This window comes from Manis pentadactyla, chromosome 9 (assembly GCF_030020395.1).
Source record: "Manis pentadactyla isolate mManPen7 chromosome 9, mManPen7.hap1, whole genome shotgun sequence".
Classification (NCBI taxonomy): domain Eukaryota; kingdom Metazoa; phylum Chordata; class Mammalia; order Pholidota; family Manidae; genus Manis; species Manis pentadactyla.
In genome coordinates, this window is record NC_080027.1 from 10,865,059 (window position 1) to 10,888,819 (window position 23,761).

The 23,761-nt window shown below is 40.8% G+C and overlaps 1 protein-coding gene across 4 annotated transcripts in view; it reads right to left on the reverse strand.

Annotated features, from left to right (window-relative positions):
- The window catches only part of CHKA (choline kinase alpha), a 54,472-nt gene extending 30,770 nt beyond the window's left edge, over positions 1 to 23,702 (reverse strand). The window contains exons 1-2 of one of the 4 annotated variants that reach the window (XM_036927145.2): positions 23,206 to 23,702; positions 5,710 to 5,821 (exon numbers count right to left, since the gene is read on the reverse strand). In XM_036927145.2, coding sequence (XP_036783040.2) covers positions 5,710 to 5,821; positions 23,206 to 23,507 — 414 coding nt within the window. In that variant the 5' untranslated portion in view covers positions 23,508 to 23,702. The remainder of the gene's footprint in view (positions 1 to 5,709; positions 5,822 to 23,205) is intronic. The other 3 variants (XM_036927146.2, XM_057506804.1, XM_036927144.2) reach the window with 3 other exon arrangements.
- Positions 23,703 to 23,761: the final 59 nt, after the last annotated feature.

The following is a 23,761-nucleotide window of genomic DNA, read 5'->3' on the forward strand; positions in this document are numbered from 1 at the left end:
CTTTTAACATTTTATAGTAGTCTCTAGAATATCTTCAATTATTCCAAGAGCATTCTAGAACAATCTGATCCTTTGAAATTGTAAAATCAGATGACTTAACATCAACAGGAGACTATAACTTCTAAAAGGCTCTAGGCAGACATAAGCCAGCAGAAAGGCAAGTAAGTGGAAATCCAGGTAAGAAGGATCTTTTTAGGACTTTCTCAAAATTTATGTCTGATCCAGGGTAACCCGCTGCCCCAAGACTCCTGAGGGGTTAGCTTGCAAGAACGTTTCCAGGAAGAATGCCCTTGCTTCTCCAGCATTGCCGACTTTCATGAGGTATGGGTGGGGCACAGGCAAGGGTGGGAGGTGATAGTAATTGATAAGGACAAGAAAGAAAGTGTGTTTCTAACTCTGACCAAAAACCAGTATGTATATGGTGTTTCCTTAATGTTGAAAGTGGTAAGAAATAAGCGGCAGCTAAACTCTTCAAATGCATTTTCAAATACAAGCCCATAAGTTTCTAAAGTTACTAAATGTTTGTCATTTTCTACTGAGGAAACAGAAGGAAGAGATCTGATATTCCCTGGAAAAAAAAAGTGATATATTCAATACATAATATTCTGAAACCTTAATCACTGTGCCTCTTTAAGCACAGCGCAAGCTGTAGCTGGTGCTACTTAACAAAAGCATTGCAACTTTCTTTTTAAAATGCATTTCTTGAAACCATAAACTAAAAGAAAGAAATTAAAGCTGTAGAGAATGCTCCAACTTCAGAGGACTCATACTATACCGTGAATCGTGTCTGTCACCTGGAAACCAGGGTGCTCCAGGCACGATCGCATGGGCAGCCTGCAGCAGAGAACACATGCACATACAGCTAAGGTGGTACATTACCCAGCGCCCTTCAGCCCCCCCACACACAGACATTCCTTCCCAGGAGGGGCGGGCTGCGGTCACACCGTCGGGCCAGGGACCAGGAGAGTCTGTACTGCTTCATGCTATAAATCCCGAACATGGAAGACCAGCAGGACGGAGACACTTGGCATATGCAAAATCAGACACAGTGGTCTGTAGTGAATTTAGTTATCAAAAGAAGGCACCAAAGCAGGTATGGAAGGATGGTAGAGAGGAATTTGGCAACTATCTTTGGAGAGTATTAAATAAAAAAACACTAGGTGAGACCAAATGGGAGCACACAATACTAGAAAGATGTTTTACTTCCAAGAAGGAAGCTCTGACTACCTTAGTAACAGATATAATTACACCATCTTCAAAGTATAAGGGGACTTTTTTTTTAAAACAGTACACAAAACGATTTAAATTCATGATGACCCTAATACAATGGGAAAATAAATACAGAATTCGCAGTATTTAGTCACCATAGACATGTGCTCTCACAATCTCCTGGGACAAAACACAACTTCGTCATGAAGGAGCATGAGTCATACTGTCTCTGGACAGTGAGTGTGACCTTAGTTCCAGAGAGAAATGTTTGTAAGTAGTCAATTTCTCAGTAGCCAATAATTTAATATTAAGTATCTATGGGCTGTTCCATATTTTACTGTAGTTTAATTTTTAATTAGACTGGGGTTAAGAGAAAACAGGGAAGACATTTTGTTTTTTGGATTCACAAACAAATGTGTCCCAAATTTTACTCTTTTGAATACATACATATCTGCGTTGTGCCTTGATGCCTTTAATTTTTTTTATGGTTAGTACTCAAACAGGCACTAATATTAGCCTTCTATTACTCAAAGAACAAAACAAAAACATTTTCCCCGGCAACACTCGAGAGATCTTTGAGGTATATTATAAACATTCATGCCTGTGAGACCGTTCAAAACGGCGAGGCCAAATCTCTCCATTCATGCACAGAAGGAACTGGCTCAACACAGAGTCACTGTTCTGACACAGGGACAAAGCAGTCCTCTGAGACTTCCGCCAACTGGCACAGGTTACATTGAATGAACAATACGTACTGACATTTGTGTCTTCCACAATTCATGATAAATAAGCAAACTGGTTATTTGTAATCAGCCAAACTTGCTTCTCTGAAAAGGCTGCTACTTTTCGGACGTTGCAGAGCTCATGTTCCTTCCCAGTATCAGAAAGGAAAAAAATCAAGTTACATTTATAGCTAATTTTATAATTTCAAGCTCTCTTTTAGCAATTATTACCTCTTTCCACAACGGCAAAGACTAACCTAGCATTTCTTCTCAAAACTTCTATTTTACTACTTTAGTTAGGGGTGATTTTACAGTTGAATTTGGTTTTTATCATCTATACAGCTAGTAAAATAACTTCCTTCTCATTAGAATTAAAGCCAGTCTATGTGACATAGATAAACTGTATTGGCATGTACTGTTTCAAGATCAGACCCATATTTTTATTAAATAATTTCCTAAAATAATACTGTATAGCAGTTTTTCAAAGCTGTGTCTTATCTTGTTCATATTCTCAAAAAGACCCACTTTTCTCCTTGTCCAATACTACACTGTTCATAAGCCCCGTAAAATTAACACAAATCAAAACAAACTCCCTAGGATACAGTTAGGAAGTATCCTTATGTCTCATCGTATACAGATAGAGGGGCTGGAAGAGACAGATGCCTGGGGGACAGAAATTGTGGGCTTTAAACCCAACCAGGAGGTTTTTACCTTGGCTTTCTACTAAACTCCTAGTGAACTGCACCAAAGAGCAGTTGTATCATTGCCACTATGGAAATAAAGTTAGATGACTCTCAACACCAAGATGAAGAAAAATAAGAAGGTTGAGAACCGTCTACTTATTTTAGACCACGTCACTTGCAAATCATTATAAATGTAAATCAAAGCAATATTTCTACTTGATATTTGATTCTCACAGAGGTTAAAAAATTTTTTTAAGCTTTAAATAAGGAAGAAGGGAAAGAAGGGACATACTTAACTAAACCAGTCTATCATGTAATTAAGCAAAACAACAAAATAACCTGAGGAAATACACAGGTCTATCATTCCGTGTAGTAGTCAATTCACATTTTTCAAAGGAGGAGTTTATTCTAACCCACCCTAAAAGGCTACAACTGCATTAATACAATTGATTCAGGGGATACCAGCTATATATGCACAAATGCACATACATGTATAGGAATGTGTTGTGTGTGCGCTTTCCTCTAAGGAGAGTGAAAAAAAAAAAGGAAAGCTTAACATTTGAGTTGTACTGTATTTGTTTTTAATCCATACATTTATGAAAGAAATGTGATTATTTGGGCTCCATATTTGCTCAGCCACATCTCTTAATTAATGCAAATCCTGACAAGTGTTATTTGTGAAATTTGTAAAACTGACAGCAATTTTTTTGTTGTGATGAGAGCAGCAGCCTCACTGTAGACTATGAACATTCATCCTCATGATCGGCCAGATGCAGTCCAAAGAGTTGATCAGCAATATGACTGACCCCACACCCCAGCAACAAAATAAATATTTTAAATCTGAACTGAAAATATGTGAAAAGGAATTTAAATCTATGGTACAATCCCTGCCACAGTGTTATGAAAGCTCAATTTTAAAGCCAGTGGCAGCTGCTGCCTGGCCAGCATCTTACGGCTCCTGAGTCTCTGCCTCCACTTGCCTTCTCTCTTCTCATGGCTGCTCTCAGAGTCCCTGGGATTTGGTTTTCCTTTTCAGGTGGTCAAAGTATTTGAAATGTCTGAAGTCCTAACTGGTAACAAGTGCTCTTGCAAACCCTGACGAACTTGGGAACCAAAAATATTTAAATTTGAGGCAGTAGGTTTCACAGTTCTACTAAGCTCGAACTTCAACAAATAAAGCATCCTGAACTAAGGACTCAGTTGAGTAATTACATTGAAAATACAGATTGTACTGCTAACATTTCAAAAAGGACAGTATTAACTACTGATAGTGGATCTTTTTTAGGGGAAAAGATTAACTGCTAATTCTCAGGCTGGGTTATAGCTGGCTTCTAATTACCTACCCAAATAAGGCAGCACATTTTAGAGCTGTGCTGTGGTCACCAGCTACATGTGACTATTTCTATTTAAACTCATTAAATAAAATTTAAAATTCCATTCCTCTGTCACACTTGCCACACTTCAAGCATTCGATAGCCACATGTGACTGGTGACAGGTGTCCTGGACCAGCACAACCCGAGCACTTCCCTCACCTCCATCATCGAGTTGCTGCTCTAGACAGAGAACAGGCTTGACACCTAGCTTGTCTAGCACCTGGGGGAGCAAATAGTTCACATATAAAACATTCCTATTTAAGTTACAAAGAGAAACAAGAGACTCATAAATAAGAATTAAACAACAGTCTTATATCACATGCAATTCCAGCAGTGGGTTATTAAAGTACTTTAAAAGTATTGCTTAAATGAAAGCACATAAAACAAATAAGCAGAAATGGGACTTAATTATAAAATAGAAAAGTCCTCAAAATAAAAAATGGCTAAAGACTGATTTCATTGTGTCAAAGGACATTGACTGGATATTTCAAAACTGTGCTTTGAAATTTCAACTTAATTAAAAAAAAACTGTATGGTAAACATAAGATCTTTTCTGCTCATAAATTATCAGCAAGGGGTCAAGGTCAACTAGAGTCAGCTACATGTACCTAATTACAAAGCAGCCTTGGATCACTGCCTCAGCAAAGGGCAGAGACCTCAAACATGCTAACTGGTTCCTAACACTTTCAGATCCTAACCACTTTCACAGCTTGGAAGGGTCAAGGACAAATAATCCAATGGAAAGGTTCAGTCACATCGTGACAGTTTTTTACATGAATTAACATCTAGAGTGCCAATTTTAACTTAAATATTTCTAAATATATAATTGAATTATCATAGACTTGCATTTTATAGAGCTGAGACTAGTTTTTTTTAAAATTAAGAAAAAATTAAGTCAGGAAATTATTCTTCATTTCATTAAGATAAAAATGGGCCCTTCCAGAACCTAGTAAACATAATATTCTTTCTGTAATTGTAGATTAATGATACCAAAATTAAAAAAAAAAAAAAAAAAAAGGGCCCTTCCAAAGGATATCAAAATGCTACCATAGAAATATATTAACCAAACATTTTTATGTTTGTGTATATGTGGTTAGTCAAATGGTAAGTTCATGGTATAAATAGCTTAAAAAAAAAAACCCAGACATTCGGGATATCCTAATAGTTAAGACAATTCAGCAAATAAGGCACTTTAATTAAAAATTAGTTTCAATTATTTAAGTAATATAAAAATTTAGAAAGATTATGCATCTAACAAACTTAAAGTTTACAAGCAATCCCAAAGGGAGGTAATTAATTCAGCCTCATTGAAATCAACTGTCTAGTGGGACTACCCTGAAAACCTTTCTGAATGTGCTATGAAAACATTACCTTCTCTACATTAGAATTTAAAACCTAAGTCTGAGCTGTACACTTGAATGTGTGGAAAATACAAGCAACAACAAGCACTACGGAAGATTTAACCAACATCATACTTTGTCTTGATAAAAAGCTGGGAATATTTGTACTAGTTTACTAATAAACAGTAAGTCAAAGTAGGAATTCACTTTGAATATAAACAAAAACCAAGTTGCGCAGCCCAATTAAAATATAAGCAACATATTTTTAAATAGCTTTAATAACACCACTAAAGTACTTAGAATCTCTTCCCAGATAATTTAGGAAAGAGGATTAAAAACGTTAAGAGGTCCCTCCCATCCCCAAGCAGCCTATGAACTCACCATCTTTAAAATTGCCCCGTACAGCCGCAGGAGCACTTTCCGAGGCTCATCGCCAACAGTGGCCATGGTGTCGGGTAAGGAGCACTGGAACAGCATGTTACTGAGGCCGCCTCTGTCAGAAATAAAAGGACAGTAAGTACCTGCATTTTAAAGGTAAGCTAAGCCACTCTTTTCTATTTTTTTTTAAGCCACTCTTCTTAAATAACTACGGATGAGAAGTCAGGATCCCACAAGAATTCTCCTCCTCTGAGTCTTCATTTATTACACCTCAGGATACCTGCAACAAAAATGAAGAACTCCACAGCTTTCCAATCAATTCCATGAGTCACATTAAACCCAATTGGTCCCTCCATATTAGCACTGGGGTGAGTGTTTTTAATTGCACATGTGCTCCTGCACTTTACATTGGCCTCTGGTGAATGATGAAGACCAAGGTGAACCCTCTTCACACTAGGAATGGGGGAAATCCTAGAGAAACTCCTTCTGGCCAATGTTCTTCTATGACCCCAAATTTCCGTTACATTCCCATAAATGCCAGTGAAAATCTTGGGGAAATACCTAAACTGCCTGCTTCAGGACTTCCTGTTTGAAGTACACCTCCAAGATCCACCTCTTCCATGCCTATGTTAGTAGAAATTTCTCAACTGATTTTGACTAACAGCTTTTCAAAACACTTGCAACATTAACTGGTCACTGGAGCTTTCAGAGGCAATGGAATACTTCAGTATCCTCGACCTCCCACTCTACCAAAGACAAGAAACAAGTTACAGGAAAGTAACAGCCTTTGTGGACAAATCACCTTCCTGGGTTGACAATGATTAGGTACAGAGGAGGGCCACTTAGTGCAGGGGAGTGGAGATAAAGGAATGCAAAGCACTGTATACCTGGGATGACAAGGAGGCCCCACATCTATAGTAGAGTTGAGAGTCCTTAACTCATTCTTATCTAGTCAATAAATCTTAACGAACTATGACATAAGCAAAGCCCTACACTGGAAGTTAGGTAACACAAAACTGAATTATGCTCTGCTCTGCCCTCAAAAACTTCCATGCCAATGAAGAAAGACAGAATTCAAAATAACAGGACAGTGTCTGAAGCCATGTGCTCGGCAAATCATGACTTTATATCCACCATCAGGTGCCTCAATATCATATGGCAGCATATATGAAACTTCGGGAGAAAAAGTTATCAGCTACTGGGACCACAGCTTTCGAGAGTGACATCTCCCAGTCACAGGAACCACCAGCCTCTTCCCCCATCCACAAACAGTCCCATCTAGTTAAGCTATGCTCCTAAAAGGGAGGCTAAAATTCAGAGCTAATTTACATCGTGTGTACAATTATACAGGGATTATGTATACATTGACAAGTACTGCCAAGAAACACAGATCAAGAGAAACCATTTAATTTGTGCGGGGGAGGAAAGATAACTTACCTGGAAGCTTGTTAAAGGTGCTACATTAACATTAGCATAACAATTCTGAAAGTTTGGCTGCTATTGCAGCCCTCCTCTTCCTCAGTAAGAGAACCCAGACTTTATTCAGGCAGCAAAATGCCTAGTATCAAAACTAAGTTTACTAGCTGTCGTATTTACAGCTAGATGTGCCCCTGGAACCAAGTGCTATAAATAAAATAAAATGTAAATAAATAAATAAAATGTAAAAGGAAGTGTTCATGTGACTTTTAGGAAATCAACTGGAGACATGCACCCATGTGCGATGCCCCTTTCTCCAGTCCTCAACCTGCTGTCCGCAAGAAGGAGACGGTGTAGCAATTACTAAGCTCCTGGTCCTGAGCTCCAAACCCACACTTCAGTTTTGCATTGTTAACACTGGTCAAGGACTCCTTTATCATGGGCTCAGGATTAGGTTCTACATCGGGGGCCCTGGAGGCAAGGCCAGGGATGGTCTGCTTGCTGCTCCTGTCCTGGGCTGCGGCAGCAAGGCGCCAGCCCGGCAGAGGCAGCTGTTCGGTCGCCATTTCTTTCAGTAACCCCTGAACCAGCCTCATGGTGCCCTCTCAGGAGTGCCGGTTCAGGTTCCACGGGGATGCTCCTCAAGTTCAGACACGCCTGGGGACCCCTGTCCTGAGTTTCCAGGTTCTAATAATCCCAACCTCTTCCCTCGGTCCCCTAGCCAGAGGGTGGGGCTGCTCCTGCAGGTCTTACTTAAATCATGTCCGTGTTCCTGTTTGGCTTCTTCAGTTCTCCAACACATGTTTATGTGGTTCCCTATATAAATGCTTCTATGGTGAAATACCTAGTGTTGATTCCATTTGCTTACCAGGGTTCTGACTGGCACACATGGCCAGAGCTTTAGCAGCTTCCTAGATCATGAGAATAAGGGCCACGTTCTAGTAATCACAGAGCCGTTAGCGGAAAGGAGCCTGCAGCACCACAAGCCCATGGAGCTGCTGCACCTGCCTGACTGGACTACTTCTAGACCTCTAACACAAAAGGGAAATAAATTTCTGTGCTGTTTAAGCCTCTCTGGGTCTTCTGTTATCAGCAGGTAACCATGTACTAACTAATACAGCTTATCATCACACCCACTTACTTGTTTTCTTCCCATGTGGAAATCCCTCCTCACTCTTCTGCTATCTAAAAACTACCTACTGTTTAAGGCCAAGTTCAAGTCCACCTCCTTGAGAAGCTTTCATCATCTGCCCTGCTAGCACCTTCAATTTTGAAGGCCCACTGGCCCCAAATGGTGGGTGCTCAATGAGGATTTTCTGAAAATGACAGTAACCAGCAGCACTCTTGTCCCAAAGCCTCTGTTCTACAAATTCTTCTTGTTGTTTGGTAACTGATAGCCTTACATTGTTCTCTAACAGATTTGTGCGTTACTTGTGGCTTCCTAATTAGATTGCAAGCTCCCTAAGGGATAGTCCGTCTTCCTGGGGGAAGGCATCATGCTAAGAGACAGACCGTAGGTTTCAGAGACGGGAAGCCAGGCATCCCACTGCTGCCTGTACTAGCTGTGCAACCTTGGGCACACCACTAAACCTCTCTGACCCTCAAATTCACTCCTCTGTAAAAGAGTAGTAATCATGGTAAGAGCTCCTTAGTATTCAACTCCTAAGTATTTAACAAGGATTAGCTCATTTCACCCTCCCAACGATCCTACAGGGTGCATGTTGGCACTACCTCCAAACTTTACACAGGAGGAACTGAAGCACACAGCAAGAAGTGGCTGAGCTGGCATCTGAATGAAGACAGATGGCCCCAGGGCCCTTGCTTGTGGCTCTGACACCGTGAGACACAGAGATGAAGCAGGAGAGCACTAGGCAGAATGCTAAATACGCAGGAGGTGCTGGGAGCACCGTGATCAATCACCAGAGCCTTACATGAGGACTGTATGTACAGACCTGCATACAACATAGGGCTGCTGTAATATGACCACAAAGTTGGTGTCATAAAACAACACACACTTGGTATCTTATAGTTCTGGAGTTCAGACACCTGAAAATAGGTCTTATGGTGCTAAAAATCAAGATGTTGGCATAGCTGTGCATCAAAAGGACATATATGACATTCCAGGAAACACAAAATAGCTAAAAACAGATTTGGATTAGCTGATGAATTTCAATAGAGATTACCAGCAGGAACTGGGAAATTAGTCTTTAATGGGCAGTTTCCAACTGGGAAGATGAAAACATTCTTGGGATGGATGGTGGGGATGGCTGCACAATAACGTAAGCAGTTAGTGCCGCTGGACTGTACCCTTAATGGTTAAAACAGTAAGCTTTCTGTGTATATTTTACTGCAATTTTGAAAAAAATGAAGGAATGAAATACTTACACAAACTATGACATGGAAGAACCTTAAAAACACTGTGCTAAGTGGAAGAAGCCAGTCATGAAAGAACACATATCGCATGATTCTATTCATGTGAAATGTCCAGAACAAGGAAATCTATAGATAGAAATTAGATTAGTGGGTACCTAGAGCTAAGATGGGAGGTCGTTAAAAAGGATAAGGTTTCCTTCTGAGGTGATGAAAATGCTCTAAAACTGATCGTGGTGGTGGCTGCATATACCTATGAAACTGAATCGTATAGTTTAAATGGGTGAATTGTATGGTATGTGAACTAAAACCTAACAAAGCTGTTTTTCAAAAAAGAAAAATGATTTTTTTCTTAAACAATTAAAAATCGTGATCTATACTTCTATGGAAACAGTGTTTCCCAGATATAAATAAGTCATACTTACGAATCTTTTTCAACAGCTTGTTTAAAAGAAAATCAATCGCGAGTATTAGGAACTTCCTCAAGAGCAAGGCCCTATTTTCCCCACAGATTAGTTGTCCACCCCAGTTGAGGAAGACTAAAAGACAAGGGAACCTGAAGCTCTGGTTTTTCTCAAATAGGATGGAAGGAAGGTGTGTTGACAGAAGGACCCAAGGAGCCTTCATTTTTCTTCTCAATTCAGGGCAGTGCCTCACATGCGACAGCTTATGAGAGCTGCCCTGCCACATCCAGGCACAGCCAACCGAGGCTTCTGGCTACCAAGCAACAGGACAGGCATTACACCAGTTAAAAACCCTGGTTTTCCTTCCTGTCACACACTCCTCAAGGCTCAGTCAACGGCGAGAGCAAACAGATGAACTACTGTTCTACGCTGTGTAACTCTATTCAGAGTTTAATCCCGCGCTCCCAAAGAAGGCAGGCAGGCCAGCTGGGCCAGAAACAGTCCCACAACCTGGAAATCTTTCATCTCCTGCATTATCTATAGCCTCTTTTGTTCAAAAGGCTCTAGTGGGAGGCAGTAAACTGTAGATTATTTTTTAGTGACAAAATAAATGAAACAAGGTCATCATCATGAGTGATACAAACTATGAGAAACCACCAAAAAAAAATACCAGTTACCAATGAGCCAAATGATATGACTAGGAACAAGAAGATATGCCACAGAAATGGTAGCAAAAAATACAACAGCCCAATTATCCTCCTAAGTAAAACCCCAGGAACTCTCAAGGATTTCAAATGAGTTTCAAACTACAAACGTTTTTTAATCATCTGGCAGAACAGCTTTACAGTAAACATACATGCCATAAGTAAATTTAGGAGGCACAAGATACTCACATAAGCAAAATATCAAATAAAATGAAAGTAACACATTCAATTCATGTCGTTCAGTATGTGTGAGCAACCCATGGCAGGTAGGAAACTGAAAATTCAAATCAGCACCCTCCTGACCTGGCTAAGTATGCATCGCTGATCTGCAGCCCACAAGCCTCTAAAGCAAAGAGATGAGCTGAACAGAGCTGCTTTTATATAGATTAACTTTAACTTACAATTAAGAAAGTCTTGACTGATGAAATGACCGCAAACAGAAATGTGGATATTTGGGGGAAAAAAAGCAAAACAAAACAAAGAAAAAAACCCCAAACTAAAAAATCACAGCTGTTATACACATTTAGCAGAAAAGAAATTTGTGAAACTGAGCCACACAGCTGCCCTTAGCAGCACTGTGCAGTTCATCCTATTCAAGGTCTACCTACAATCACGAGAAATGAAGAACTTTAGGTGACCTGGGTATGTTTTTAAAAACTCAACTTAAGTTTTATCAGTTTTACTGAAGCAACTAAAGTGGGCTGCTTATAACGTGCATTAAATTGTTTGATTTTCGGATTTTCGAATCTATGTTCCAAAAAACTGAGGTCACACAGATCTGAAAGACCTAAAAAATATAAAAGATAACTAGATTCCCAAATTCTATCATTCAAACATAATACCACTTTGAACCTTTTGGTATATATTTTTTGTCATTTTTCTGTGCTCCTTTTTCCTACTTTTTTCTTTTTATTGAAATTGGGGTCACACTGAATATATTGCTCTACAATGTTCCTTTTCTACTTATATTATGAGCATTTTCCATCAATTTGGCATTAGGAACATTTTTAATCATGGATGGAATTTCATCTTAAAGATATAGCATGGTTTAAACAACTGCCTACTGCTAAAGATACTGTTTTACTTTATTTTTTGTTTTACTATTAATTTACTTACTATTTATTTGTTTTACCATTTTATTTTACTTCTATACATGACTCTATACTATGGATATCTGTATGTCAATCTTTATGCACAACTGATGAGATCTGTCTGGTAGAGCTAATCCAGGGTTTTCTAGGTCAAAGGACACTAACATTAAAATTTCTTGATGCCTATTGCCAAAGTATCCCACAACAGACCCACACCAGTTAGCTCTTTGCCCATCAATGGTGTCAGAAGTGCCTCATATCTCGACTGACTTGTTTTTTTGAACAATGAAAACCTGATGTCAATATAATTTTTCAAAATATTACATTGCTAGTGAAAATAGCTGAATTTTTTAAAATCCTCAAGGCAACCAGTTTAAGTCTACAACATACTTAAGGTTAATAAATATTTTAAATGAAATGTTTTAAGGTTAAAAAACTGTTGCAAAGGAAATATTCGTAAGCACATCAATAGCAAAAATAGTTAATTAAAATAAACTAGAAAACATGCTGAGAGCAACTATATTTAACTAAATTTCTTGAAGATATGCCTTAGTGATTTATGCTAAGTAATTTCCCCCAAAATTGATAAATGTCAATTCATTACCCCCACCAAATAAAGCCAATTAACTGCACTAATCACTAAGAGAAAAGAAAATTGTAAAATGCAAAATAGCAGATAATTGAAAAATTTAGTTGAACCAGAAATGGATCAGAGATACTATGTCACAGTAGGCAACACACTCATTAACAATAAATGTAAAAAGAACCTTGCCAAATGCCATATAAGTCATTTCAAAACAAAATCACTCTATAAAACTACGACCAAGCATTGATGCTACTTCCTCTCAAAGTGCCTTACAAGAAATACCATGCCTTCGTGTCAAAGAAAGGTCTTCTTGAAGTAGGAGCCTAGATGATAACAGGTTCCAGGTGGTCAAATATGAACCAAATGTCCCCAAACACAGAGGATTATTAATCCTCCAATAAGTGAGCTATTCTATTACAAATACACCTAACACTAAAAATGCTCTAGTGCTTCATAGCTCATACCAAATACACAGGTTATAAAAGATTTCCAAGTTCTGATTTCAGAATGAGACAAACAGAATTTCAACACCAATTCAAAATGATAGCTACCTTTGGGTGGAACCCGAGATTAATTGGGCAAAATGTTTACCTTAGATAAAGCTTTTTTATTCTTTACTACTTATAAATGTAATTTTTAATGAAGAGAGCTATTACACATGAAACCTTATGGCATCTAACACACAATCATCAGCATACACTATAATGAACTCTTCTCAAGAATCAGTTGGCAATTTAGTATACAAATAAAACCAAGATCACTGGTAGGAAAGAAAAAACGGTGCTGGAAAAAGATCACAATGGATCAAAGCAACAACCTTGTCCAGAACCTTCTCCCACAATGGAGGATATCTTAACACCTGAAATTCCGGCAAGCTGTTCAACCTCTCTGGGCGCCTGAGGTTGAGAACACCTCTAACCCTAGCCTAGGTCCCTGGAAGATGAGCATGATCAACATAGTGTGTGGCAACAGTAGGCCCTCAGTAAATGGAATCTTTTACTGTAGTGATTAACATAAGAAAGCAGAAATCCTAGTATTTACAGTTTTGAAAAGATCACAATGTTATTTAAATTAAAACATAACATCATGTACTTAAAAGGGTAAGGCAGCTCAATAAATACCAATGTTAAACAATCTTTAACGTATAGTGCTGCTTTTGGTGCAAAAAAGGAGATTTTTATGTGCTGAAAGCAAGAGGGAAAGCTGCATACTCAGCCCCTGCATGGTGCCTACACACAGCAGCTCTCGGCTCTCAGTATTTTCTGAAGGAATGAATACGCCCATACACACTAATGCAGGCACAGCAACTCTCCCAAGAATGTTTAAGAACACAGGAGCCATGCTTGCCTCTAGGGAGAGGCACTGGGGGTCACAGGTGGGAGAAAGACTAACAGTTCTGAACACCTTTTTGTAATGTTTGGCTTTTAAAACCAGCACACAGATTACCTATTCAAAAAAAATTTTTAAACAAAGTGAACAAAAATAACCCTTGTTTTTCCTGACTGTCCTTTGTAATTGCTTCACACACACACAGAAAGGAACGCTCAGGGACGGAGCTACCCGCCTCAACTGAATTCCTAGTTAATTCAGGTGGAGGGGGGAGGGGAGGTGCAGACAGACATAGAAACCCAGACCTAAACTGCTCCCAAGGCATACCAGGGAATACTTTAAATTCTTAAATAATCTTTCTTTTTACATTTTCTCTTAAAAGAACAAGGACATTTTTCAGTAAATTAAGCTCCAGTTAACTGAATCTTTACTGTAAACTTCCTTCTAGTCACATAACAGTAACATCCTGGATGCTTTTTCAGGACTTCTGTGCCCAGGCCTCCTTTTCAGCCTGAATTTCCTGATCTAGCCCTCTAAGTAGCCATAAAAAGACTTTTTTCATCCATATCAATTTATAATAAGGACTAATTTGCTTCTTGGTGAGTTTTACAACCTTCAACTTAGAGAAAGTTCTAGATTTAGCCAACTTGATCCCCACCTCACCTCCCTCTCTCTCCATTAGCCCCACTGTTCCAGAGTTGGCAGCACAGTAAGCCGACCTTCTTAGTAAGCCTCTGTGGAAATTTACATGTTACCTACACCCAGGACAAACCCACAAAGCCCAAAAACCTGGCAAGGTGCAAAATGAATCAAGGTCTTCTTAATGTGTTAGTAGGTCAATACCGCTCAAATTCTAACATGTCGTCATACATAAAGTACAATTAATTTCCAGACCTAATAATGGTAGGCTGGAGATTTTCAGGGAGACAGAAGAAAAATGGACTTTCCCCACTACGAGGCAAATGAAATACCACTGACTTCAAAGGCCTACCAGCTCATCTTTTACAGCACAGCTGTACTTCCCCTGGGAGGCAAGGGACAGCAGGAGTGTGCCCCACAGACACAGCCCATGCCAGGAAGTAAAGGAAGGTGGCTGCGGCCGCAGCAACTATAAAAGCTGTCCTCCTACCTCCTGCTTTCTAATGTCCAGTCCATCAGGATGGGACATGACAGCACAGCACAGCACAGCCCGTAAACTCATCCTCCCTCTCCAGTCACAACACAGCAGGAGCACAGCACATACAAAGGAAACAAAGGCTGCTTCACAGATTCTTCTAGATTTTCCACCCACCTTACCACAAATGTTGACTATTACCATCAGGAGTTGGCTATGAACAACTATTATTCAACTTTGGTTGCTCTGAAAAGTTCATACAGACTGTAAACAAACTCCATGTGTAAAAGAAAGTCAAATCCAAGTGGATGATGTCATCAGATCCTTCTCAGCCCTGTGAATAAGCAGACAGTCTAGTAGACATGACTGACTTGAGCTGTATCATGTGACCCACTTGAATATATCAGCAACACGAATGGTATAGCTCTTGGGCACTTGTGAATGTCACATCCGGGCTTTAAGTACTCCATCTGTGGTAGGTAGTTGGTAATTTTGCTGCAGAACAAGTTTTAACTGCAAATTCTAAGCAAATATATAGGAGTGGGCTTGAATCTGGGAGTGGCTTCAATGCTTTCAACCTTTATCCCATGGGAAGTAACTTTTTAAAGTTCTGGAGTAAAATCACTTTACTAGATAGTGGTTTGCTGACATTCTAGTTCTGATTTTAGTAACAATATATATTTAAATAGCTTTACAAGTGGCTTCCACCCTTTATTCATAGACTTAGCAAGTCTTAAAGAAGTTACTTAATTTGTTTTATTCTATAGCAGTCTAAATGGGGAAAAGTTCATGCTATAAGCATAGAACTCAGTGGGAATGAAATATGACAAGACCCAACAGTCTTGAAATACGACATTCCTCATGTCAAACATCTATATATTTTTTCCAGTTTTTAAATTGTGGTAAAATATACATTCAATTTACCATCTTTACCATGTGTACAGTTAAGTGTGCAGTTTGGTGGTATTAAGTGTATTTCCATTGTTGTGCAACTATCACCACCATCTTTATCTCCAGGACTCTTTTTATCTTATTAAGCTGAAAATCTGTCCCCATTAAATACTAACTCCCCATTCTCCCCTCCCATCCCCTGGCAAATATCCATCCATTTCAGTCTTTGAATTTGACTCTCGGGACCTCACAGTTGAATCATACAGTATTTGTCCTTTTGTAACTGGCTTATTTAATTTAGCATAATGTCCTCAAGGTTCATTCACATTGCAGCATGTGTCAGCATCTCCTTTTTAAAGGCTAAATAATATTCCAGCATATGTAAATACAATGTTTTGCTTATCCATTCATCCATCAAAAACATCTATACATTTTTAGTCATTTGGAAAAGATTCCTATCAAGACAGTCAGCTCATGCTCAATGTTAAACCTGAGAAACTGCCAGCTCCACAGAAACACTAATATTTTTCATCTGCTAAATTAAGGTAAGTTATCTGGTCTGCATCTAACGAACTGTATTTTGCTGAAAAACAAAAAAGCCACTGAAACCTCTGCAAACTGTCCATAAGTAACACGACATGAAGACTAGCACAAACAGACTTAGTCTCCTTAGCGCTTATGGCCTGGACCTAGAACTTTCAAGAGCATCATCTAAAAGTCAAAATCATTAGAAAGAAAACAACTTACAATGAACCAGTATCTCAGCAGAAAAACAATCTGTAAGACCAAAGGACTGGATACATGGAAAATAGAAGACAGCATAAAACTGCTACTATACTGAATTTAGAATGTAAGTGAAACATGGGAAAAAAAGTGAACTTGTGCAAAATTTCTTATGACCATCTAAAATTTAGCTTGAAACAATCATGGCTCAGGTTAAAGAAAAAAAAAAAACCTTTAATAAAATGACAGCATCACCATGTAGTCATCAGGACTGTGTAACCCCAAGCCCAGAGGCAAAGTTAAGGAAACAGCCTTTGACCCAGTGGAATGCTGGCTCCCCAGTTACGTGGCCTTGGGCAGGTTACTCAACAGCTCTGAGCCTGTTCCCCACCCCCAGCCCGCCCCATAACATCGGTATAGTAGTGTCTAATGAGAGCTTCTGTGGAGAAGATGGAAGATAGTATCAGTTGCTCATTACCAACATCAACTGCAAAGCAAAGGTTAATCTTTGAGAGTATGCCAGATGGACAAAGTAAAGCTGGCCGTCAGTCCTCTACCCGAGGGTTATTCAGCCTCAGCACTGTTGACGTTTGGGGCCTGATAATTTCTGTTGGCGGAAGGAGGAGGCTGTCCTGGGCTGTAGGGTGTTTAGCAGTATTGCTGCCCTCTACCCACTAGCTGCCAGTAGTAATGCCACCACCCAGCCGGACAATGAAAAATGTGTCCAGACATTACCAAATGTCCCTCCAAAAATGTTCCTAAAATACCCATTTCAAGCCACTATCCTCAGCATCCTTGGAGCATTGCATGCCTCTGGCCTACTCTTCCCATGTGAAAGGTTTTGTACTGTCCAGAGTTGGCATGCTGCCACTGTCTCTGCAAAGTGCTCCACACCCCTTCTGGCTCACACTGACCTCCCAGGCCTTACTTTATTGTTTCACCATCAGCCTCTGGGCTACTTTGACACTCAAAGAAAGTGCTAGCTAACATGAGATGTGTGAATATGTCATGACATACGTGGAGATCCCAATTTCACTGTGGATGCAATACAGACTCTTGCAAAACTAAAGACAAGGGCTGTCCTTGGGTAGGACAAGATTCCCTGCCAGCTGTAGAGGACAGTGAGATCATGGGGGAGACTGGGCTGGCTACCAGGGTTCTCCTGGAAGGAAAATCAGCACAGGGGACACAGGCATCAGTATCAGAGCAAGACTCGCCAAGAGACTGCTGGAACTAATAAGCAATTACAGCAAGGTTTCAAAATACAGAGTTAACATGCAAAAGTCAAACACTTTCCTATACACCAGCTATGAACAAGTAGAAACTGAAATTAAAAACATATTACCATTTACATTAACAAGCAAAAAATTAATTAGGTATAAATAACAAAATAGGCACAAGATTTTTAAGAGGAAAACAACACAACTCTAATGTAAAGCTATCAAAGAAGAACTCAATAAACGGAGAGACATTCTATGTGTAGGGATAGGAAGCCTCAGTATTGTTAAAATGCCAGTTCTTCCCTACCTTGATCTGTAGATCCAACACAATCCCAATCAAAATCCCAGCAAGTTGTTTGTGAGAATCAACAACCTGATTCTAAAGTTTATATGGAGAGGCCAAAGACCCAGAATAGCCAACACAATAGTGAAGGAGAAGAACAAAGTCCAAGGTCTGACATTCCCCAATTTCAAGACTAATCAAGACAGTGTGGTACTGGCAAAAGAATGGGCACATCAGTAGAACAGAGTGCAGGGCCCATGAATAGGCCCTAAATGTAGTCAAGAGGCACATAAATAGGTAAAAAATAGGCACATATAGTCAACTGATCTTAGCAAAGAGCAAAGGAAATTCAACAGAGAAAGGACAGCCTTTTACAACTAATTATGCTAAATGAATCATACTCCTTAATGTAAATAGCAAAGCTATAAATCTAGAAGATAACATTGAAGAAAATCTAGATGACCTTAGTTATGGTTTGGCATTTTAGATACAACACCAAAAGCACAATCTATAAAGAAATAATTGGTAAGCGGAACTTCATTTAAATTTAGTTCTGATAGAGCTGCTAAAAACACTATCAAGAGAAAAGTGGAGAAAGTGCTTGCAGAAGACCTTTCTGATAAAGGACCACTATTCAAAATACACAAAGACCTCTTAAAACTCAATAGTAAGAAAATGAACAAACTGATTGAAAAATGGGCCAAAGACCGGAAGATGACTGGTTAGCCAGAGACGGGTAAGATTCCTCAAGGGAGGAACAACCTAAGACAGGCACAGTCGCAGGGGGGCCATCAGGTGAGAAAATGGGGATCAGCAGAGATGAGGCTTAGAACCTCCCCCCTCATGTTCTGAGAGAAATCTTCTGCATACATGGATGTTTTATTGCCCTTTTCTAGCTCAGATTAGCACATAGTCTACAGGCACACACCTGATCATCTACATTTGCTCTCTTACAACACTAAACTCTGTTTTCTACCTTTATCTCCTATCTACCTACCACTTCAGCATTTTATTAAAAATAATAATAGAGAAATGTGGTATCCACATATAAATCAAGTATAAAAATCAAATGAATATTCATATTTGAACTAACTGTTTATAGTTCATAATGCATGAACAAAACCGAAAGCTTCTGTGATGACTGTCCTTGTAATGTTCACCATGTAACTTATTCACTATGTAAGAATTTGTACTCCATGTAAGAACTTGTTCGTTATGTATCAGAACATTGGAGACTGACGAAAATTAGGCTTGGGGTGGATTAATGAATGTGCATTGAGTATTGACCCCCCTATACAGAATTTTATTGTTGTTAACAACCATTTGATCAATAAATATGAGAGATGCCCTCAAAAAAAAAAAAAAAAGGGGCCAAAGACCTAAACACACACCTCACTGAAGAAGATGTGTAGATGGCAAATAAGCACATGAAAAGATGCTCCGTATGATATGTCATTAGGGAATCACAAACTCACACAAGATACCACTACACACCTATCAGAATGGCCAAAATCTAGGACATTGATAACACCAAATGCTGGTGAGGATGTGGAGCAACAGGAACTCTTAGTCATTGCAGGTGGAAATGCAAAATGGTACAGCCACTTTGGAAGACAGTTTGACAGTTTCTTACAAAAGTAAACACACTCTTACCATACAATTCAGCAGTTACACTCCTTGGTATTCACCCAAAGGAGCTGAAAATGTATGTCCACTCAAAAAGCTGCACATGAATGTTTACAGCAGCTTTATTGACAGTTGCCAAAATTTGGAATCAACCAAGATGTCCTTCAGTAGGTAAATGGATAAACTGGTACATCCAGACAACAGAGTATTAAGTGCTAAAATGAAATATGCTATCAAGCCATGAAAAGACATGGAAGAACTTAAATGATAATGTGAAAGAAGCTAATCTGAAAAGGCTACAGACTGTATTATTCCAACTATGTGACATTCTGAAAAAGGCAAAATATAGACAGTAAAAAAGATTAGTGGTTGTCAGGGGTTAAGTGAGAGGTAGGGACAAACAGGCAGAGCATGAGGATTTGGGGGCAGAGTGACACCGTGACACTGAAGCAGTGGACCCAGGTCATTGTGTCCATCCAAGCCCACAGCATGGACAAGACCAAGAGTGAGCTCTACCATAAATTGTGGACCGGACGGTTACAGTGTTAGTGCAGACTTCTCCGTTGTAACAAATGGCCACCATGTGGGGGGTGGATGTCCATCGTGATGGAGTATGTGGTGGCAGATAGGGTATATAGGAACTCTGTATGTTCTGTACAATTTGACCGTGAACTTCAAAGCTGCTCTAAAATCAATTTTGCAAATATATCTAAGGACTTTGCTGGTCTTTTCAAGGACTTTTCTCTTTTTTAATATTTAAACAATTCTGTTTTAAAGGGCCCATAGTTATCACCTTCTCCGGCAGTTTTCAACTGTTAGTGGGTCTGTCCTCTGGGATGCACTGTGTCAACAGATGAGTGTGTGTGAAACTTTAACAGTTCTCAAACCTTACTTTCATCAAACTTCATGAAATCTTGCATCTTTTGCAAGACCTGCAATTTCATTTCACAACCAATTTTGACTGTTGTCACTCAGCAATGAGAGTGGTAACAACCACCCTTGATTTAATGGGCATGGACAGAAGCGAGTGTTAAGTTGTGCCTGGACAAAATTTTCAAGTGGTCAGTTCATTAATAATAATTTTCATGTTATGATAATCTTTACCTTTCCCTACACCACTCATAGCTGGAGGGGCTCAGGCAACCAACAGTCTGATTACAAAGACCCCCCCACCCATCACATCAGGAGGAGAGCAAAGGGGCCAATTTAAGCTAAAATCCAGGGCCTACTATTAGGTGCTATTCTGTTGCTGGAAATACAAAGATGAACACGACATGCCCTCCAGATATTCAACCTAACGTGACAGTCAAATAAATACACACAGGTGTGGTGAGTGCTATGATATGAAGGTGTGTATGTATGAAGTGCTATGGAAGAAATGTAAATGAGGAAGAAATTGATTCTGTCTGGTTCTCTCGTAGTTAGGCCTTCAAGTAGGAATATTAAAAGTAGATACTGGACTGCCAAGCAGAGTACAGAAGCAAAGAAAGGCCTAGAGAATGAAAACACAAAAGCTCATTCAGGAAATTCCGGGTCCAGAGTAACTAGCTCACTGTTAGTTGCTGCTGGTTAGGAGGAAGGAACAATTTTAAAACAGTAACATGAAAAGAACCACTCTCAAAAGGGAGACCGAGGCCCAAATTTAAAGCATGCAGACAAGTTTAGATTTTATTCTCTAGTTAGAGGAAGTCACAGTAGACTTTTAAACAAACGAGTAAGGATATCTGAGAAATACCTGCAACAGGATACAAAAGGGACTAGAGGGGGGGCGGGTTAAAAGCACAAAGATACCCACAGGTGCCTCCTGTTACAGGGCCTAAGCAAGGATGGAAGGCCTGCACTCCTGGCCTTGGAAAAAGCAAAAACAGTTCACCAGGGCTTGTGGGAGAAGGAGCAAGACAGAAATGATTCCTGGGCTCTGGCCAGCTGCTGTTAATAACTGAAAGGGAGGAATCAAGAAAAGCATATTCCAGGGTCAGGAGGAGGAGCAAAAGGGTTAAATGTGGGACAGACAGACCAGATGGACTGAGTCGAGGCGGTAAGGTCCAATAAACCACTACTGATGTGCCAGCACTCAGCGAAAAGTGAAGTGTCAGTAATTATGGGATAGCTAGAGCCACAGTCAACGCACCTGCCTTTGGAGGGCTGCAGAATTTCAGCCGAAGGCCATCCTCTTCCCTAGGCTGAACTACCACTTTCTTAAGCTAGGCTTACCCATTTTCCCATGTCCTAAATCACCTTTCTTCGTTATTAAACCTATTTCATAACTACATTTTATTCCAGAAAACAGGAGAGATAAGGTATACCATACAACTTTATTTGAAAAGGTCCTCCAAACCAAAAGGAAAGTTGTGTCTTCAACACTATTAGTTCCTGAAGAAACAAAACATCTTCAATGCTTTTAGAATGACAGATTTGTGCCAAACGCAAAGGTTTAACTCCTGAGTGACACCAAAAACAGGCTACAAAAATGTCTGAAGACTGTATCCAGGGTGGCCAAACGTTTTTATAGGCAACGGGCAAGAGGACTGCAGGAGAGGGTTACCAGAGACCTGCTAGTTTGGGATCAGCAGGTAGCCCGTGACCTTGAGCAAGTCATTGCCCCTTTGGGTTTTTCATTTTACAGACTGATTATTAAATGACCTAGAATGATCTTTTTCACGCTGAGAATTTTGAGGCCTAACTAAATGTGATAGTCTTGAAGAGCGTTTCATTTATAAAAAAAAGTTTCATAAGGCAATTCAGGGATTACCTGAACCCCTCCGGTCTTCTTCTGTTTCCTACCTTTTTTGCCTTTGACTGCTCGTATGTGTATCTGTGAGAGAAGCCAGAGGCATAAAAAAGGAAGTGAAGTTCAGTTAATTTTGTTGCACTAGCAGCACTGGTGAAAGACTGGACACAGAATCAATGACTAAAATCGGATTTGGGGATCATCAGGGGCAGCCAGCCAGGCTCTAGATACTGTACTCAACCTGCTCAGCCAATCAAAAGAAAACTATCAGGGGGAAAAAAACCACATTTTTTAAAAGTCTAAACAGAACCCACACCAAATGCTAAATGGTTATCTCATGGGAGCAGAGTGGCAGTAAAAATCAAGGGAGTCTTTTATGTTTTCCTGTTAGAATATGTACACACACATATGTTTTGTAATCTACGACCAAAAATTTTTAAGTTTAAAAACGGGGCGGGGGTAATCTCTTTACCTTACTCAGTTATTTTTGGAGCCACACCGCCTAACTTTGGCTAGTAACACACCTACGTGTCTAAACATTGTTAGGGGATAACGAGCAAAAGTTACCCCTTCGACACTAACAAATGACTCAGAAAAAAAAATCAAATCATGGACTCCAAGAAACTAGAAGTGAAGTTATCTAGTGAATTTTTTTAAGCCAGCCAAAACATCCCTCCGTTCAAGGCCCTAAACCGCAAAGGGACTTTCAAGACATATTTTAAGCTCCTGTACAAAACGTGCTTTGTGACCGAACGGTATTGTTCTCCTTAGAAAAGATCGTTTTCCCACGAAACGGGTATTTTCTCAACAGCCGACCTCTGGGAGGGCCTGGCCGGCGCCGGGCCCCGTTCGCGGCGTTTGGCTTGGGTTTCACAAGGGCTCGGGAGAGGGGGCTTCAGGCTACCCCGCGCCCCCGGCTGCAGCGCCCCGGCCCGCCCGCAGGCCCTGCCCCGCTGGCTGCGCCACCTCACCCGCTAGCGGCCGCCCGCCCGGGGCGGCGCCGCCACCGACCTGATGACACTGATGTGGAACTGGTCCTCGCGAAGGCCCCGCCAGGCGCCGGGCAGAAACTCCTTGCACCACAGATAGGCTCTGCGCCGCGTCCGGGGCTCGGGCGGCTCGTCGGCCGGCGGCGGCGGGGGCAACGCGAGCGGCGGCTGCCGACCGCCCAGTTGCTTGGGCTCGAGGTCGCTGGCGGCGTCGCGCTGCTGCCCCAGGCCGGGCGCCGGGGCCGCGCTGCCGCCGCCACAGCTCAGCAACAGGCCGAGCGGCGAGGGCTCCGCCTCGCCTCCGTTACAGAACTTGGTCTTCATGCCGGACAGGCGGCAGAGGAGGCGCGGAGGGCCGCAGCGCGCGAGCGCGAAGCTCAGGGTCCGGCCAGGCGCCCCTCTCACGGAGGCCGCTCTCAGGCTAGCTGACGGGCCGAGCGGGCGCAGAGTAGCGGTGGCGGCCCGGAGGCGGCAGACTCCGAGCGGCGGCGGCACTCAGCTGGCTGTACTCACCGCGGCGCTCGTCCCTATACCGCCGCCGCACGAGGAGCACCGCCCGCATCACAGCCCGCCCCCGC